Raw genomic sequence first — 19,957 nt, 5'->3', positions numbered from 1 at the left:
GACCTCAGTCTGGGGGCTGCCCGTGGCAGGCTCAGGCTTCTCGCTCCGCTCCCGCCTGGGGACCAGTGCCTGGCGGGTGTGGGAGGTGGACGGGGGCCCCGCCCATGAGCCCCAGCCCTGCTTCTCCCCACAGACCCTCGCTGGAGCACAGGGCCCTGCACGCACAAGGAGTGACAGGTGAACTCAGCCTGTTGGGCTTTTCTGGACAACGTCTGCGGGGAACGAACAGAGCCCCGAGTTCGAGTCCACCCAGAACCTGGAACGGGACCTTATTTGGAAAGAGGGTCTCTGTGGATCCTGAGATGAAACCCTCCTGGATTTGGGGCGGCCCTAACGCAAGGACAGGTGTCCTCCGAAGAGGAGAGGCCCCCAGCACGGAGGCCACGTGAAGAACAGGCACAGGTGGGAGGGTCGTGTGAAGGGGCCCGCGGAGCCCGGAGAGGGGGCGGTGGGCAGGACGCTGGCCTGGCGCCTCCCGGGAGCGCGGCCCGAGCTCCTGCAGGCCATCGGCGAGCCTCGCAGGCCCCACTCACCGCTGTCACTGTTGTCGTCCACCAGGATGACCTCCTTGAGGAGCCGCGAGGGCGTGCGGTTGACCACGCTGTGCACGGAGCGCAGGATGACGGAGAGGGCCTCGTTGACGAAGATGAAGACCACAGAGATCTGGGGCAGGTCGGCGGTGTGGGTCACCTGTCTGCACCTGCGGGAGACACGGTTCACGGGCACCGGTCAGCGCGGGGTGTGCCCACCTCGCCAGGTCTAAATCTCATACCCAAGGGCAAGGCCGCAAGCGGGGACGCCCGGCCTCCGGAAGGCGTGTGTGCAGCTCCGAGCCTCAGCCCTGCACCGGGGTGATGCTCTGCAGGGGTGCAAACGGCCGCTGAGTTGCTGCGGACGAGGGGTCTGCAGGGACGGTCTTGTCAGGGCTGAAGGTCACAGCCTCGGCCACACATAAGGACAGAGTAGCACAAGGGGGGGCACGCACAGTTCTCCCCAGTGTCTTGTCTTGGAGGCTGGGGTGGAGTGGGGTCCCGGAGGTGGGGCGGGGTCCCGGGAGTGGGATGGGGTCCTGGGGTCCCAGAGGTGGGGTGGGGTCCCGGGGATGGGGCAGGGTCCTGGGGTCCTGGAGGTGGGGCAGGGTCCCGGGAGTGGGGTGGGATCCTGGGGCCCCGGGGGTGGGGTGGGGTCCCGGAGGTGGGGCGGGGTCCCGGAGGTAGGGCAGGATCCCGGGGGGATGGGGTGGGATCCCGGGGCATGGGGCGGGATCCCGGGGGATGGGGCGGGGTCCTGGGGTCCCAGCGGTGGGGCGGGGTCCCGGGAGTGGGGCAGGGTCCCGGGGTCCCAGAGGTTGTGCGGGGTCCTGGGGGTGGGGCGGAGTCCTGGGGTCCCAGAGGTTGTGCGGGGTCCTGGGGGTGGGGCGGAGTCCCGGGGAGGGCGAGCAACATCTCCTTCTTCCGTGTAACTGGATGACGCCCGTTTATGGGGAGCCTGAGAAGGCGAGGGGCTGTGATGTCATGAGCGTCGTGGAATAAAGTCACAAGGGGACAGAGGAAGACGAGCGGGAGCGCAGTGGAACCGTCAGAAACACGCTGACGGGAGGAAAGAGACAACAAAGTAAATACAAAATAAACACGGGAGGAAGCCAGCCAAGTGCGTGTGCCTCCAAGCTTCGTGTAAATACACCCGGTCCCTCCTGATGGCAGAGGCCACTCGATTAAGGTGGACACACCCATGCTCCCACGCCCACACTCCACAGCCGCTCACACTCGCACACACTCGCACACAACCCTGCTCCAAAGGGCCGACTTCCCTCCTGCACAGTAAGTGCAGCCGGGGTTCAGGCTGGAGCCACCAGCCTCTCCCGGGCCGGTGCAGGCCCAGCGCACGGCTGGAGGGACCGAGCTGTCTGTCGACGCCACGTGGACGCACCACAGGTGCCCAGCCACGAGGATCCGTCACTCAGAAAAACGCCATCTGACAAGAAGCCTTCACCCCACTTCTCCTTGGAGGAGTGAGGTCGGAACGCACAACTTTCATGAACTCGCACGATGGGTGCAACACAAAAGACAGTTGAGGACGGAAATTCGTCTCGAGGGTGGCAGCTGGTGGCAGGAGGCATGGGGAATGGAGGTGTGCGGTGGGCTGAGAGGCCGGCCTCCCCGCACCTGCTCCCTGCCATTCACCGTCCTCCCGCGTGGTCTCCCTCACCTGTCTGCAGTTTGGGGTCCCCCCGCCAAGAGCAGGCTCCTTCCCTGCCCACAGCCCAAGAGCATGGAGCTGGGCCTGCACGCACGAGTCCCTTGGCACAAGTCTGTGAACAAGTGGACGCCCTGCTCACGGGCCCTGACGTGTGAACGTCCCCTCCGTCCCAATTGAGTTCGTCCCGGCTGCTCCTAGGTGTAGGGGAAGCCAGGCCTGCTTTCTCTGCCTGTGCAGGGGATCTCTTAGATGGCCACTGGGCCATGTGTGGCTGTCCCAAAGCAGTGTGCTTTCACAGAGAAAGGGGAAGAGGTGGGGCCACTGGTGGGGACCCTGGGGGGTCTGACGACTAGGCGGCCAGGGAGGAGCTGTGACCAACCCCGTGGTAAGTTCAGTTCTGCCTTGTCAACTTGGCCATGTAACAAACACCACCGACCGAGGGACCAAAACCACAGGTATGTGCTCCTAACCATTTGAAGGTGGGAGCCCAGGTCTAGGGATAGGGGGGGTCCAAGTGCAGGTGGGAGGGGGTTCCGGGTGCAGGTGTGGAGGGGGGTCCGGGTGCAGGTGTGGAGGGGGTTCCGGGTGCAGGTGTGGAGGGGGGTCCAGGTGCAGGTGGGAGGGGGTTCCGGGTGCAGGTGTGGAGGTGGGTCCGGGTGCAGGTGTGGAGGGGGTTCCGGGTGCAGGTGTGGAGGGGGTTCCGGGTGCAGGTGTGGAGGGGGTTCCGGGTGCAGGTGTGGAGGGGGTTCCGGGTGCAGGTGGGAGGGGGGTCCGGGTGCAGGTGTGGAGGGGGGTCCGGGTGCAGGTGTGGTGGGGGGTCCGGGTGCAGGTGTGGTGGGGGGTCCGGGTGCAGGTGTGATGGGGGTCCGGGTGCAGGTGTGATGGGGGTCCGGGTGCAGGTGTGGAGGGGGGTCCGGGGGCAGGTGTGGTGGGGGGTCCGGGGGCAGGTGTGGTGGGGGGTCCGGGTGCAGGTGTGGTGGGGGGTCCGGGTGCAGGTGTGGAGGGGGGTCCGGGGGCAGGTGTGGTGGGGGGTCCGGGGGCAGGTGTGGTGGGGGGTCCGGGTGCAGGTGTGATGGGGGGTCCGGGTGCAGGTGTGATGGGGGTCCGGGTGCAGGTGTGGAGGGGGTCCGGGTGCAGGTGGGAGGGGGGGTCCGGGTGCAGGTGTGGAGGGGGTCCGGGTGCAGGTGGGAGGGGGTCTGGGTGCAGGTGTGGAGGGGGGTCCGGGTGCAGGTGGGAGGGGGGTCCGGGTGCAGGTGGGAGGGGGGTCCGGGGGCAGGTGGGAGGGGGGTCCGGGTGCAGGTGTGGAGGGGGGTCCGGGTGCAGGTGGGAGGGGGGTCCGGGTGCAGGTGGGAGGGGGGTCCGGGGGCAGGTGGGAGGGGGGTCCGGGTGCAGGTGTGGAGGGGGGTCCGGGTGCAGGTGTGGAGGGGGGTCCGGGTGCAGGTGTGGAGGGGGGTCCGGGTGCAGGTGTGGAGGGGGGTCCGGGTGCAGGTGGGAGGGGGTTCCGGGTGCAGGTGTGGAGGGGGTTCCGGGTGCAGGTGTGGAGGGGGTTCCGGGTGCAGGTGTGGAGGGTGTCCGGGTGCAGGTGTGGAGGGGTTCCGGGTGCAGGTGTGGAGGGGGTTCCGGGTGCAGGTGTGGAGGGGGTCCGGGTTCAGGTGTGGAGGGGGTCCGGGTGCAGGTGTGGAGGGGGGTCCGGGCGCAGGGGTGGAGGGGGTCCGGGTGTGGCAGCGCTGGCTCCTCCCAGGCCTGCCCTGGGCCTATAGACGCCATCTTCCTGCCTTGTCCTCAGTGGTCCAGCCCCAGGTGTCTGTGTCCTGCTTGGCTCTCCCTGGGGACTCAGTCGGACGGGGCAGGCCCACTGGTGACCCCACTTCACCTCATCACCTCTGTAGGGTGCTGCCTCCACACACGGTCGCATCCTGCGTTGCTGGGGTCAGGGTTCCCCCGTGTGGGTTTGGGGAGACACAGCTCAGCCCACGAAAGACCTAAGGATGGGGAGGAACCAGCCACGCGAGGACTGGGAGACACGGGGCCCCTTTCCGTCCTCCAAGACTCTGACGCAGCCGCGAGTCGGGGGTTTATTATGGCGTGGCAGTGCAGGGGCGCTGGCTCTCGGCCCCTCGGCCGGTGGGGGACCCTGTGAGGTGCCTTCCACATGCTGTGGACGTCCCTGACAGGCAGCCCGCTCTTCATCGTGCGTGTGGATGGCGGCCACTCACCTCAGAGCCACACCGCCTTCACGGGACGGAAACCGTCCCGCCGCAGGCTCGCGACCCTGCTGGTTTTTGAAACACACACGGGGCCCAAAGGCTGCAGCCACTCTGGGGACAGCACAAGCCTCCCAGGTGAGCGGGCGACAGAACCTTCCGGATACACTCTCCATTCTCCGCTGGGCAGGTACATCCGGCAGGAACAACCCGCGGGGCGGAAAATCAACCAAACTGGCCCGAGGGGGTTCACCGGGGTGCCGTGGTTTTGGGCGCGCTCGGCCGGGGGCTCAGAGGACGTGGCAGGACCCCGCGGGCGCCCCTTCTCGGCTGCACACCTTCCTCTGTCCCGTCTCCAGCGCTGGGGAGGCGTCTCTTCTCCCACTGGGGAGGACCCGCGGGAAAGCCCCCTGGGTCTCCTCGGCTGATTGGGGACACGCTGTGCTTGGGCCAGTCGCTGTGGCCCGAGGAAACTGCTTGGCTTACGCTCGGTTCACATCATTTCCGGGGTCCCAGAGTCAGGAAGGCGCCTCGCCAAAACCACCGTCCAGAGCCGGGAGCTGGTCCCACGGAAGACGGAGGAGCCCGCGGCTCTGCTGACTCCCAGGCTGCCACGCCGGGGCTCCCTCCCCGGATTTTCCCTCTGCGCTCCTGGCGGGAGGAAGGCGCCCTACTGGGCTAACGGTTCGGCCCGTGGACTTCCACGCTGAAGTCTTCCCAGTGGCTGTGGGTTGAAAGGTGCCAGCCTCCTCCAGAGAAGAGCCCGCGAATGTGATCTTTGGGAATAGGGACTCTGCCGACGCACTGACGTTACGGATCTCGGGGTGAGGACGTGCCGGGCTTCGGGTGGCCCTGGTTCCAGGGACAGGGGCCCATAAAGAGAAAGGCAGAGGGAGGTCTGAGTCGGCTGGGCCCGCTGCCAGATCTGAGCATGTGCCACCCAGCGGGAGGCCGGCACACTGTGGTCACGACCCAGGCTCTTCGTGCGGGCGTCCCGTCAGGCAGATGTGAGAACGGGCGGGGGCCAACAAACACAGTCCGCCACCCTCGCCTCCGACGGGGCAACCCAGGAACAAGGTGCGCTGGGGCATCGTCGCGAGTGGCACCTGACTGCCGTGAGGAGCAGGGAGGGGCAGGGCAGCACGGCCAGGGTCAGATGCGGTCTCTGCTCAAACACCGGGTGACCAGAGAGAGCAGGCTGCGTGCCTTGGGGGCTGTGAGCCGAAATCAGCCGCATGGAACACACGGGAAGGGAGGACGCTCCGCGGGGAGCCTGCGTGGGCGTCGGGACAATGCCTGGGGCCAGGGTAGCGCACCCCCGAGTTTCCGGCTGACGGAGGAAGCTGGTGCTCTCAGCTCGGGGCTGGGCAGCCTGGGGACGCACGCTGCTGGGCTGGGTCGGTTCTCTGGATAACCTGAGGGCGCTCTGTTTTCTGGACTCCGCCCTGGGGGCCTGAGGTGCACGGGGGACCCGCCGTGTCATGGCATTCACCGGGTAATCTCTCCACCTTTGCCTCTCTGCCTCAGAGACCACGGTCTGGGAGGAATTCTTCCCACGAAGGATGTTGCTTCTTGAGATTCTTTCCACTTCGTTCTTCCAGCAAGAATAAGTCCCATTCGGGCACTAGAAAACCGACAGGTCACATCTGTTACAGGATCTGGTGCATCCAGGTGGCCTTTGTAAAAATGGTCCATTGATCGTGGTCACGACGATTGTAAAACACGGGATAGATTAATACAGAGCTTGGCGAACACGGACACTTCTAACCCTGGGTGTGACAGAAACTAAGCCGGCATCCATCGTTTCCTGTGCATGGGCTGTCCCCTCCCCGAGCCCAGTAACACCCACGTATGTCTGTGAGTGACTGCAGGATAGCCCGGGGGGGGGGCACAGCTGGGGGGACACGACTGGGGGGACAGCCAGGGGGAGACACGGCTGGGGGACAGTCAGGGTGATATGACTGGGGGGGGTAGCGGGGGGTGACACGACTGGGGGTACAGCCGGGGGGGCCCCGGCTGGGGGGACAGCCCTGGGGGACACAGCTGGGGGCCAGCCAGGCGGTGCATGGCTGGGGGGAAAGCCGGGGGGGAGACACGGCTGGGTGACAGCCGGGGGGATGTGACTGGGGGGTAGCGGGGGGTGACATGACTGGGGGTACAGCCAGGGGGGCCCCGGCTGGGGGGACAGCCCTGGGGGGCACAGCTGGGGGCTAGCGGGGGGGTGCATGGCTGGGGGGACAGCCGGGGGGATGTGACTGGGGGGTAGCGGGGGATGACATGACTGGGGGGACAGCCGGGGGGGGCCCTAGCTGGGGGGACAGCCCTGGGGGGCACATTGGGGGCCAGCTGGGGGGACACCTGGGGAGGACATGACTGGGGGGACAGCCGGGGGGGACACAGCTGGGGGACAGCCGGGGGGATGTGACTGGGGGGCAGCAGGGGGTGACATGACTGGGGGTACAGCCGGAGGGGGCCCCGGCTGGGGGGACAGCCCCGGCTGGGGGGACAGCCCTGGGGGGCACAGTTGGGGGCCAGCCGGGGGGTGCATGGCTGGGGGGCCAGCCGGGGGTACATGACTGGGGGACAGCCAGGGGGGATACAGCTTGGGGGCTGTGGGGGGGGCACAACTGGGGTGACAGCCTGGAGGGGGGCACAGCTGGGGGGACAGCCTTGGGGAGGGGACATGCATGTAAGGACACCCTGAGGGAGGGACAGCTGTGGGGACAGTCTGGAGGGGGACATGACTGGGGGACATGACTGGGGGACAGCCCAGAGGGGCACATGGCTGTGGGGACGCCAGCACCCGCCCATGAGGCCCGTCCCGTCCCGCCAGGGCTCCCAGGGTGGGGTGCAGCCACGCCGGCCTGCCGCGCACCCTCAGGGCAGTCCGGGGCGGGGGTGGGGGGCCCCTAGAGCTGCGTGTACTCAATGCTAGCCCCCGTCATGGGGCAGGGACGCTGGCCCCACAAGGACACAGGCAGGACACCGTGGGCCTGGTCTCCATCCAGGGACTTGAGCAGGCCGTGGTGAGGGGGCCCGCAGACAGTCGCGACCCCCGCAGGTGTCCGCGGGACGGAGGCAGCTAGTGCTCCCAGAGCACGGGGACTCCCCCAGGGCCACCGCTGCCTCCCCACCGCGCTCACCTGCACTTACGCGTCTCGCCCGTCGCGGACACGCACGGCTTGCGAGTTGTTTGAATTAGAAGCGTGCCGTGCATGCCGCTCTTGTCAGCCCAGCACAAACCTGCATTAAAATCATCTCCTTTACTCACAGCGCGACGCCCCCCCCCGACACAAAGCCCGTGGAAAACACTGAGCACACAGAAGGCGCCGTCATCCAGCACAGGCCCAGCGCGACGGCTGGTGAAGCGGTAAAACCCGCGTCTACCGTGTGGGAGCGTGACCACGACCTCTGTCCGGGGGCTGCAGCTCCCAGGGCCCTCCCGCGTCACCCGGCTCTCCTTTTCCCTGGGGACAGGCCACATGTCACCTGAGGCAGGCTGCCCTCACACCTGGCTCCTTCCACCAAGCGGAAGCTTCCGACGCCGCGGGACCGCGGCTTTTTTCGGGATTGCGCAGAGGAGCCACGACTCGGGGACCCTGCCGTGTGCTCCTCCACGGGTGGCCCTGGTGACTGTCACGTGCTTCTGCTCTCCACGCCCCCTGCCCTGTCTCTTGTTCTCGCTGAAGCCAGTTTCAGGTGGGTTTTCTGTTTCTGGCGACTGAAGGGGTCCCGACCCGGCGCTGGCCCGAACGCTTGCCACGTGCACCATGGGGACCTGCTTCCCTAAGGTACGGGGTGCTGGCGGCGGTGGGGGGCGGCGTCTCACTGCCCCCGTCTCGACAAGGCTCCATCCACGGGAGCTGGGCTTTCTCGGCACAGGGCTTCGTCCCCAGCCCGCCCTCAGCCAGCACGCAGACAGCCCCTGCTCGGGCCTCCCCTCCGTGGGGGCAGGGAGGGTGCTGCCTGCCAGCCCCTCAGCTGAATCCTCGGCCAGCCCCGGGGCCTGAGACCAGGGCGTCCCCACAATCCTGAGCGGCCAGACGCTGAGCAAGCCAAATGACACAGGAGTAGAGAGGAGCAGACGAGCATCCCGCCCTCACGGTTGACAGGGCAGACGGACAGCCGGCCCAGGACACCTGAGGAGGGGTCTGCAGGGACTTCCAGGAAAGTTTTCTCTATTCTTGAACAGAGACAAGACGCAGGAACATGTTTGTTCTAGCCCGTGGGGAAGTGGGCCTGTGATGATGTGATACCCGGAGCTGCTGCAGCCATGTTGTGACCATGCGGGGAGAAGCCCGACTTTCTGAATGCGGCAGAACAGAGAACTGGGGAGAGCCTGGGTCCCTGACTCTGTCAGCCGCTGCCAGTCAAACCACTGTGGACCCTGACTGCAGACTTGTCCTGTGAGGTCAGGGATCTCATCATCATGCAGCCACTTCTGGCTGAGTTGTTGTCTCGTCTGAAATTGTTGTCATCGACAGAGAACATCCGCTCTCTCTAGGGGGACCCCACTCCTCCCTGGAGTGTCATCCAGCCCGTGTACCCCAAACACTGTCACGCACAGTCAGGCGCCATGGCCACCCGGCTCACCAGCGTCCCCGAGCGCCTCTCTGCACGCAAAGCAACGCCAGGTGCTCCCACGCGGAGTCACCAAGAGCAGGAGGCCTCTTTTTAGAGCCCCGAGCTACCATGGAGGCAATGTGACCGCCACGCGTTGGCGCTCTGGGGGCCGCTGGTGGCCGGCCTACAGGCTCGCGACAACCCCCACGCGGCACCAGCCTCTGCCAGACCCCCCGCAGAGCCCCGAAGGCCCTCAGAGCCCGTCCCCACACGCCCCGTCCAGGTCCGGCCTCTGAGCCCATGAATGGGAATGTAGCTTAAGTGGGGAATCCGCTAAGCACACGGGCGCCCGGCCCATGGGGTGGGAGTTAGCGCGAGTGCCTCAGGTCCCCGCGGCAGAGGGCTGGGCTTCGTGCCACGGGGGCTGCGGCTGCGACTTCACACCCCCACCTGGAGCCGGAGAGGCAGGAAATCCTTAACCGCAGAGACGTTTCTAGGAGGATTTATGAACCCACAGAGGAGCGGGGGTGGTGCCGAGGCTCTTGAAAGCCTCTTCCGAGGTCTCGGGGAGAACGCATGGCGGGCACGTCCCCGCCGGCCTCACAGGAAACGGGGCCGCGGCAGCGACACTAATGGAGATTGATGGGGACGCCCTTCGTGCCGCTGGAGGAATAACCGCAGGACGGAGAGGGAATGAAGTGTGGCCTCCCTCCAGGGGGAGCAGCGGGCTTCGCCTCCTGACATCGGGACACGTCCGTCTCCGCCGGAGGCGCCGCACGCACCCGGGAGGCTGCACCTTCGGAAGCCATGACGGATGCTTCTGGGAACAGCCGTCCGGAGGCTCTCGGAGGTGGGTCACCCGAGGAGCGTCTCCGCCTCTTGGTGGACGCCTTCCTGCTCGCGGCACTGGCCCGCTGTGTGTGACCCGCTCCCACCCCCGTCCCACCCCCCTGGGAACGCCAGCAGGGACACGGAGTCCCAGACGAGCGAGGCCGCACCCCTGCTGAGGGGACACAGAGGCAGAGCGGCCCCCGCGAAAGCAGCACAGGACAGCCTCTTGTCTTGAGGTCCTGTCTTCCCCAGACCGAGTCCATCCATCCGTCCAGGCAGCTGGCCGTGAGACCTTCCAGAAACCTGTATGTGTGCGCCCACACGCGTGCACACATACGTGACACGCACACAAATTCACGTGCACATACACACACACATACCATCTCCCATAGAGACCCAGGCACACACCACGGAGACGGGCGGCCCGGGAAGGACATCAATGGCTCGTATTTATTCGGGGTGCCTGTTGGCGGAGTTGAGCGCACACACAGACCACACTCGCTGCTGCACGCACCCAGACCCGAACGTGCACGGTCAACGCAGCCCCAGGACCTCCGGCTGTCCCAGCTGTCTTCAGACACACAAGGTCCCAGGGCCAAGACGCAGCCCGTGTCCCCGGCTGCGGGGCACAGGCTCACCTCGCCGTGTACTCACAGACGGACGGACAGGCACGCCGCCCTCAGACCTCACGGCAAAGGCTTTGGAGGCTACAGACTCGCACGCAGACACCCACGTGTCAGAAACAGGACACGGGACACACAGAGACCCCTCCCACGCCCCTCCTCACACCAGGCGGCGGGGGGACAGTCACAGGGCTCGTGGGGTCACCACCCAGTACCCTGACGGGTACCATGTGGCAGCCTGGAGGTCTTCACGCACCCGGCGAGAGAGCCGGCTGCAGGGTCACCGAGGCCTCTGCAAATCACTGGCTCACAGGGAGTGTCACCGAGGTCTCCGTGAGAACACGTGACGGGCACAACCCGGCCACAGGAAACGGGGCCGCGGCAGCGACACTAATGGAAGTTTTGGAGGACGCCCTTCGTGCCGCTGGAGAAATAGCCACAGGATGGAGAAGAAATGAAGTGTGGCGTCCCTCCCGGCGGAGCAGCGAGCTTTGCCTCCTGACACGGGGACATGTCCGTCTCCTGCCGGAGGCACCGCACGTACCCGGGAGGCTGCGCGAGGCTTCAGCGCCCAGATGCACAGTCTCCGGGGCCTGTGACCTCCAGCCCATCCAGTCTCTCCCTCGGACACCCCCAGGGGCTCGGACCTGCCAGGGGCCAGGCGCAGAGCTAGGGCTCCGGGCGGGCAGAAGGGAAGCGTGTCTCCTTCGGGAACTGACTGTCTGGTCAGGATGCCGCCCGGCCCGCAGTTCCGTGCTCCCCGGGGAGGCAAGGAACCAGGCGTCTCTCCCCCGGCTCACCCCGCACGCTTCCGTGACGACGCCCCGGTTTTCCCCGTCTCCTTGTCTGAGACCCCTGCCCCCTCTCACAGACCCTAGACACTCAGAGGGGCTGGGGGGCCAGGCGCAAGGTACTCTGGTTCTCCGTCCACTAGATACGACTTATTAGAGTTGACAGCCAGGCCGTTCGCAGCTTAGTTAATATGCACGAAGGCTCTGCAAACACATTGGGGGGGGATGGGGGGGCATTACTGCACACGATGTAGGACAAGCTCAGGCACGGCCACTCATTTTTTATGATCCTGTTTAATTTGGATTTGCCAGTCTCCCTTTTATTATCCCGTGGGCCAGTCTTAATAATCAAGATCTATGTTATGTGCTTTGCGGCATGATTAAAGCTGCTGCTTAATTAGAAAAGCTACCTACCTCCAGACAAAGAGAAATCAATAACATGTCTAACGGGAGAAAGCGGGTGAGAACTTTGCTTTGAGAGTGGACGGATCTGTCGGGCACGCGTGCACACACGCGAACACATGCAAACATAGGTGCACGTACATGTGTGCACACAGGTACACGTGCACGCGATGCACACGACACGTGCAGACACATGCACGCGTACACACAAATACATATGCGCGTGCACACGTGTGAACACACAGGTGCATATACACGTGTGCACACAGGTACACGCGCACAACGCACAGGCATGCACACAGCACATGCGGGTACACGCGCACACGTACACACACAAATACGTACGGACACACATCGACACATAACACGTGCACACGCACACCTGCACACACATTAACACGCATACACGTGCACACACAGGCACACTTGCACATGCGTTAACATACACATGCGTGTACACATGCACAGGTACACATGCACACAATATACATGGCACGAGCAGACACGTGCACGCGTATGCACAAATACATATGCGCATGCACACGTACACACAGACACACATGCACACGTGTGAACACACAGGTGCATGTACACATGTGCACACGGGTACACGCGCACAACGCACAGGCATGCACACACAGACGCACACAAATACGTACGGACACACATCGACACATAACGCGTGCACACGCACACCTGCACACACATTAACACGCATACACGTGCACACACAGGCACACTTGCACATGCGTTAACGTACACATGCATGTACACATGCACAGGCACACATGCACACAAACGTACACCCAGTAACACATACACACACGTACCACGCACGTGTACGCGTGCACACACAGGCACAAGCGGGTAGGCACACGCACACGTGCAGACACACATACGCGCGCACGCACACACACTCCCACATCCCACGTGTGTTTCTCGCGGCTGCACCTGTCAGAATCCAAGAGCAAGGCCGTTTCTCATTGGACGGATGGGCCCCACGGGGCGCAAGGCCATCTAGGGAATCGAACTCTGAAAGCTTAAAACGGGCATAGACTGAATTGCACTCATGTACTCATTCGCTCGGTCGTCCGTAGACATTTGGTGAGGGCCCACAGGACGCCAGGTGTGGCTCCCGACGCATGGCCACATGGAAGGTTCCCGCAAACAGCGCCTGGCCTCACGAACCCAGAACTCGGCACTCTGCAGCAGCCCGCCCGGCCTTCCTCCGTGGGCTCGTCCGTGCGTGACTCCCTCCGACCCCTGCTGCAGCGTGTCCGGCCCCGGCTGGCACGTCTCTGTCTGAGCGTTCGCAGGCCTGGCCACGGGGCGCCCTGAGCGACCACGTTTGGGCTTCAGGACCTGCAGACTGCTTATATGGCAGCTCACGGGCCCACACCTGGGCCGGGGTGGAAACCCCAAAAACCGCCCTCTTCACCTCTGCCCTCCTCGAGAGGACGGCCAGCCAATCTCAGGGAGAGGGACACAGATCCCACCCTGGGGGGTGAGGGGGCAGATTCGAGAAGATCCCGTCTTTGGAAAACACAATGTGCCCCACTGGGCTCTGTGGGGACGGTAAGAGCCCGGGGGGAACGCACGCCGCACGACGGGGTTCGGCAAACTCTGGCCCACGGGCCCAGTGCGGGTACTTGACCTTTCCTGCCTTGGTCTCCTGTCTGTAGAGCGTGGGCAATGCCGGTCCTCAAGGCCCTGGCACAGGGCAGCACCAGCAGCACCTTCTTAAACCAGCCCCAGGGACACGAGTGGCCCTGTGCTCGCCAAGCTGCACGAGAGCACGAGTCTCCCCTAGACACTATGGCCGTGTTCTAAGCCACGGGTGCATGAGGGCTGTGGCTGCACGCGAGTAACCCCCACAACGCTGTCCCTGGGGGGGGGGGGGGGCAGCACGTCCAGACAGGCCAGGAGCCGGCAGGACAGGAAGGGCTTCTTTCCAGCTTGTCATTCACACACATGACCGGGCTGGTCTGTGCGTGTCCCAATCACAAAGCCTCCGCCTTTCTTTTTGGGAAAGAAATGGCTACAGATAAACATGTAAGAAAATGAAACCCACACCGTCTACTTCAGGGAGGCGGGGAGCTGTGCCCTTCCAGTCGGACTGTCTGTAAAGTCAGGTTTCTATCAACTAAGGCATATTGTAAATGGCGGCCCTTTGAGAGTTTGCCCTGACGTCTTCTTCTGCGACGTGAGGCTGGCAGGGAGCTGGTCGCTCCTGTCGGTTTTTATTTTGGCAAACGGAGGCTTCCTACAGGGGGAGTCTCTGCCACTCAGGGAGGGGCGGTGGGTCTCAGTCCTCAAAGGGAAACCCAGAGGAGCATCTGCGGCTCACGCATATCCCAGCAGAGTGAGATGCCGGAGCAAAGCATTCTGGGGACTCAAGGGTGTGCAGGGATGAGCCAGACGCAGCAGGGAGAGCCCTTTCCGCTTTAAGAAGCAGGAAACAAAATTCCAATTGATTAAGCAAAAGATTTATAAATGTATATGTGTATGCGCTAGTTTACTACAGAGCCTAGAAAACTTTTCATTTGTGTGTAATTTATCGCAATGGTAGCTTCAGGAACAGCTGGATCCAGGTGCCGCGACCGTAGCACTGGAACCTGATTCCCCCCCACCTCCCAGCTCTGCCAAGCCCTGCACTGCATTTGCCCTCGGGGTTCACGGGTGGGTTGTGGGAACTCCCAGCCTCCCTTTCATGATAATAAGATGGCTAAGCTCCCCAAGTTCCCATAATTGCAATTTTACTTTGACTGAAAGGCCTGATTGTTTTCCCCAATGGCCTGAGGTAATTCCAAGGTGCACTCTGATTGGATGGGCCCAGACCATGTGACAGCCCCGAGCCAGTCGCTGAGGTGGTGGACACAATGCTCTAATCACCTTAATCCCAAATCCTGTGATCTGCCCCGCAGCTGGAACAGCAGCTGGAACAGCAAGTTTCCTGTGGGTTCCCCTGTGTGAAGGGGGAGCTGGTGCCCAGAGAAAGACAACAGGATGCCAGGGAGGCAGACAACAGCGTCTGTCACACATGCTCCCGTCTGTCCTATACGTGTCCTGCTCTGACGGTGGATGATGCAGCAGGACCACCAGGAGAGCCTGCCCCCAGCCCAGGGCTGGCCACGGCAGACGGGGTAAGTGTCCTCGACCCCATGGGCTCCCTTGTGGCCACAACTGCCACCAGATGACGACACAGACAAGGACAGGTTTCCTAGAGTCTCTGGTGGCGAAGTCCCCGAGGCTGCAAGTGGCAGAATCAGATCGGTGACGTGGGAGGTGGGGGCCACTCCTACCACGTGCACAGGAAAGGCCTGGCCCTTGCCAGCTCCTGGGAGGTGGCTTCTGAGCCCTTGGGACATCCTGCCTGACGAGAGCGTCGTCGCCTATGTGGGATAGTCTATGCTGCGGCGTGATCTATGCTGGAGCCCTGAGCCACAGCATGGCCAGACCTCTGGGGACGGGGACTGAGGTCGGCCGGCCAATAAAACCCCGGACACCAGGGCTCGAATGAGCCCCCTGTTGTAATTCTTCATACGTGCGGTCACTCGCCATTGCTGGGAAAATTAAGCGCTCCCCTGGCCCCTGCCCTGTTCTCCATGATGTCATTCTGTCCTTTAACGAACCGCATCGGGCGTATAACAGCTTTGCCGAGCACGGTGAGTCCCTTCAGCGAGTTGCTGAGCCTGGGGTGGCTTCGGGGGGGGTCTCTGAAAGGCACCGCGGGTGCCCAGCTCAGAGCCAAGAACAGCGCCCGACTCCAGCCGCAGGGTGAGGCCTGAGCGGCAACTTATTTAGGTCCTGCTCCAGAGGTCGGGGCACGCTGGGGGGCGCTCAGGACTACCACGCGCACTCATGCATGTGCACACACACATCCGCACGTACATGTACACACGTGCACACTCAAACACTCACAGCCACACTCTCAGAGCACAGATTGGGTACGTCGCAAACCTGAGTCACTCAAGCCCGTGTCTGTGACTTTGTCACATCTGGACGTCCCCCGCGTCATTCACTTAGCATGCTTCTTCAAACTGGCCTGTTTTACACTTAATTGCATTTTTGACTCAAACAAAGAATCGTTATTCCATCTCACAAGAGGAAAGCCGGCCTTACTCATGCTGAAACGATGGTATCCTCGAACACAAAACTGTTCTCGCCCGTGGCTGGGCCTGGGGCCGCGGGAGCGCGCGCTCCAGGCCTCCGCCCTCCGGGGCCACCCAGGAAGGGGGAGCCTCTCTGGGACGAAGTCACAAGACAAGCAGGAGAGCCGGGCAGTGAGCTGTCACCGTGCGGCTCCAGAGAGCAGGCCGCACCTAACGTCCTGGCAGCACCACAGACGCACGGGTTTCGGGAACCGCCCGGCCAGCCCCGCGCAGACGCGCACGCCGACACCCAGCGCCAGCTCACCTGGGAGACCTGCTCTCGGGCACCTCACCCTCGGAGCAACTGACGGGGAGCTGGCGGTCGGATCCCGCTGCCTGGCCTCGAGGGGCGGCCCGGAGGCCACCTCCGCCGTCCCGAATCCGCCGCTGCCCCACCACGTGCGCCAGCGGGCCCCACCGGTAACCACGCCCAACACGCACCTGCCCACGCTTCCTCCCTCCGGGCCCGCCGGCCCTCCCACCTCTCGCGGGGTTTTCCCGGGACGGCCTCCCACCCCAGGGCCTCTCGACACAGCCCAGAAATGCTCCCCGCCCCCTTCATGGAGTTTCCTCCAGGGCCCAGGCCCCGCCCATCACCAGGACCCCCACTCCCGGCCCCGCCCGTCACCACCACCCCCTCCCCCATCCCCGGCCCAGCCCGGGGCCTCGGCACCTCCCCGGGGAGTCCGGGGTTCCCGGCCGCCTGCCCCGTTTCTGCAGACGGAACCACAGAAAGGAGCCGGGCCGAGCCTGCCTTTCCTTTCCAGGACCCAGGTGCCAGGCTGGCGGGACTTTTTTCACGCAATGACGTCCGCTTAATAGGGCATTTTGTTCCAATTTCGTCCCCGCCAAGGCACCTAACGAGCTTTCAAACAGGATGCAGCGCTTGTAGACCAGGGCTCAGTCCTGAGAGGCCTCAAGGCCAGGCCACAGCCGGCGACAGATTTGGGGGGGCGGGGGCGGGAATAGTGGACGCCTTTAGATGGTGGGGGAGGGGGGCCCCCACCGCAGCGACGGGACCACAAGCAGCGACGCAAGCCCAAGCCGGCTTTCTTACACCTGCGCACGTCTGTGTCGACAGAGACACCAGAAGGCGGCGCGGTCGCGGGTGTGGCCGACTCCACGTGCCGGGTCTCGACCCCGTGCCGCCTGCAGGGCCTCGAGCGCACACGTCGCCGTGCTCCGGGGGCCGCAGCTCGCGGGTGCGGGGTGTGCGGGAGCGGTGCCCGGGAGGAGGGCCGCGAACTCACTTTTTGGGCCTGTAGTCCGGGATGGTCCTGTCCAGGGAGATGCGGTCGCTGAGCTGCGCGTTGTACCCGTATTCCTCGTATTTGCTTTCTGTCTCCTGGCTGTCCTCACGCAGGGTGGCCGCCATGCCGCCCTGGCCCAGGCCCCCAGGCCCCTCCACCAGGCCGATGGGCTTGGCGAGGCCTGGCGGGAAACGGGAAAGGAGGGCGGTCAGCCAGGCCCCGGGACCCCCGTGCCCTCCCGCGCCCGCCCCCAGCCTCCGCTGGCGGCCCCTTTCTTTCAGGCCGAACTCGCAAACCCCCTGCTCGCTGAGGGACCCTGACGCTCGGAATTCAAGGAAAGTCTGTTAACTTTAAAAATTAAAAAATAAATAAATAAATAAATGCTCACCGACCCTTGATGTCGTGGGTCTTTCTGACCTGCACACAGTGGGACGCTAGCTGGGTTAAGTACCCGCGGCCTCCTGGGAGTCCCAGAGCCCCCGACTCGCAGGACACCGGCCGCAGGACCCTGCCTCGAGCGCCGAGCGGGACGGAGCTGACCTGGGGAGCCAGGCGGGAGACGCGGCCTCTGGGCGGGGCTGCGGGGCCACCAGGCCTGTGTGCTCGTGGGCTACCGAAGGCCAGGCCAGGGGCTTGTTCTTCTGGAAGGTTCTTCTAAGTGGCCACTCCTGCCAGAGGGGAACGCGGCTCCGAGGGAACCGGACCCCAGCGCAGCACCCACCGCACGCGTGGGGCCAGCACCCTGGCTCTCCGTGGGGCGGGGACCCTGGTCCCGGCCCCGGCCCAGCTGCGCGGACTAGTGCGCAGTCCCGCCTTGGCCCAGATTGCAGACCCCAGGGAGGGCCGGACCCCGAGGCCACACCTCGGGCAAGGGGCTCTTCTCTGCGCCACTGCCCCCCTGAGGTTTGTTACTCAACGAGACCCCCCAGGGGCGCAAACCGAAATCCAAGCTGTACCGCCCTCCAGTCCGGCCCCACCCCTCCCCTCCCCACGCTGCCGCCCTGCAGGGGAGCCCCAGGCCACAGAACCTCGTTTTCCGGAATCCTCCATCATAAGCCGGTTAACCACGTAGGACGGAAGGGTACGCATTGGGTGTAAAATTGAAAAATTATGTGACACATAAATCATTTCCGCTTCTTAGTTTAATGTTGTAAAAAAATACATATAATCATGCTATTTTTAAATGTCTGTGCTGCACCGCATTTTCCGCCTTCAAAAGTCTGTAAATAGCCACCTCCCAAAGGCAGATGTGCCCCCAAACCTGAGGGGACAGCAGTGTCGCTGCTCAGGGCCAGGCCCAAGGGAGGGGGGGCTGCTGTGGGGGGTGGAGGACCCAAGGGGTGGGGCCTGGAGGTGGGGCCTGGCAGGGGGTGGGGGCCCAGGGATGGGGTGGGGGCCCAGGGGTGGGGTGGGCCCACGGTGAGGGCTGGACTGGGCTAGGACTGGAGGAGAGGGAGAGAACCAGCCTGTGGGGTCAGGCCCCGAACACTCACTGGGCTTCTTCACGTCACTTTTCAAAGTCACTTGTAAAAGTGAGATGCACGCAGGTCAGAAGATTCAAACAATGTAGAAAGCTCTGGAAAGACCATTTCCTGTGCCAGCCCCACTCTGCAAAGAACAGCACTTTTCTGGCTTGAGCTCTCCGCTCTGTCCCCGCACATGCGCGGGATCTTATGGTCACTTTCCCCGGACGCCTGCAGGTGCACGGACCGGGGGGGGGGGGGGGGGGGTGGGGGGACGGAGCTAAGTCCACCCACCCGCCCTCCTCCCGTGGTCCCGGCTGTGGCATTATTCTCGGTGATGCCAGGGTTGCCTTTGTGACCTTAAGAGGAATACTTTCGGCTCTATTTTTGGAAGCGTCACTTTAGACAGAGCCTGCCGACTCCCTAGCGGGTTAAAGGAAAAATTAGCATTCTCCTGGGAGTTCTGCTCAACGGCTCTAAGTTTCATTTACACATATATTTCTCCAGTTATACAGACTCCTAACCGTATACGAATAAGCTAGAGGTCCGCGGCACGAGCTGTGCCTCGTTAGTAGCCCCGTATTTGTCATGCGCTGAAAATTTTGTCAAGAAGGCCGTTTGCATGTTGTTGTTCTGACAACAATAACAATTTAAAAATAAGACGATGAATAACCCCCCAAAAGAAATAGCTATGCCATCGCTCCCACATCGTCCGAGGTCACTTATGGCATCTAATTTTGTTCGACGAGCGTGACCCAGCCCTCCCTGACTGGTCTGTAGGTTGGTTCTAAAATGAGGAGCGAGCCCGCATTCGCCACCTGCTCGCTGCAGAGGGGGCCTCAGGCGAGCCCCCCGACCCGGTTTGTGACCCCCCCCCCCCCGCCGTGAAGAGCTTTCAGATGTCAAGGCGTCATCACTTGCCTTCCAGACGCTATTAATTTCCCGAAATGTGTGCATTTTGGTTGGCTTTAGGCTCGGATCTTGACTTTCTGTCCACTTTTTAGGTAGCAACAATACACAGCGTGTGCCCTGCCGACACAGGAACTCGGCCGGCAGTCCCATGCCACCACGTCCCCGGGCCCCAGACAAGAGCACCTGCTCCGGGGAGGCCGGCGGATTCCAAGGGGAAGGGAGGCAGGAGGCCTGTGACACAGGAGAGCACGTGACTGCCAGCGGTCCGTAAAAATCCGTGAAATTTGCACAAGGCGTTCCCGCGGTTTTGGTGCTTTTACAGACAGTGAAAGAGGGATGTCCCCGTCAAGAGGGAGCACCCTGAACACCGACGTGGGGTGAGGCGCCAGGGAGCAAGGCCCTGGTCACGTTTCCATCAACCTGCCAGTACACAACCCAGGTTTACTGTGTTCCTGTCAAAGTCACCTCGCTGGACATGTACCTTTGACTCACTGGCCAGCACCCGTGTAACTCACGTGTGGACGAGCCCACGTGCCACACGCGTGTCCCCGGCAAGGCACCGCCCTCC

General features: G+C 63.6%; 1 protein-coding gene across 2 annotated transcripts in view; it reads right to left on the bottom strand.

The window, feature by feature from the left end:
* The window catches only part of GALNT9 (polypeptide N-acetylgalactosaminyltransferase 9), an 82,639-nt gene that overhangs the window by 40,241 nt on the left and 22,441 nt on the right, over positions 1 to 19,957 (bottom strand). For both annotated transcript variants that reach the window (XM_086681388.1, XM_086681389.1), the window contains exons 2-3: positions 17,015 to 17,195; positions 534 to 700 (exon numbers count right to left, since the gene is read on the bottom strand). In XM_086681388.1, the coding sequence (XP_086537514.1) occupies positions 534 to 700; positions 17,015 to 17,195 (348 nt within the window). The remainder of the gene's footprint in view (positions 1 to 533; positions 701 to 17,014; positions 17,196 to 19,957) is intronic.

This window comes from Puma concolor, chromosome D3 (genome assembly GCF_028749965.1).
Source record: "Puma concolor isolate L17-30 chromosome D3, mPumCon1.1.hap2, whole genome shotgun sequence".
In the NCBI taxonomy this organism is placed as follows: Eukaryota; Metazoa; Chordata; class Mammalia; order Carnivora; family Felidae; genus Puma; species Puma concolor.
The sequence above is the reverse complement of the archived record's forward strand: the minus strand, read 5'-3'. Positions and strand labels throughout refer to the sequence as shown.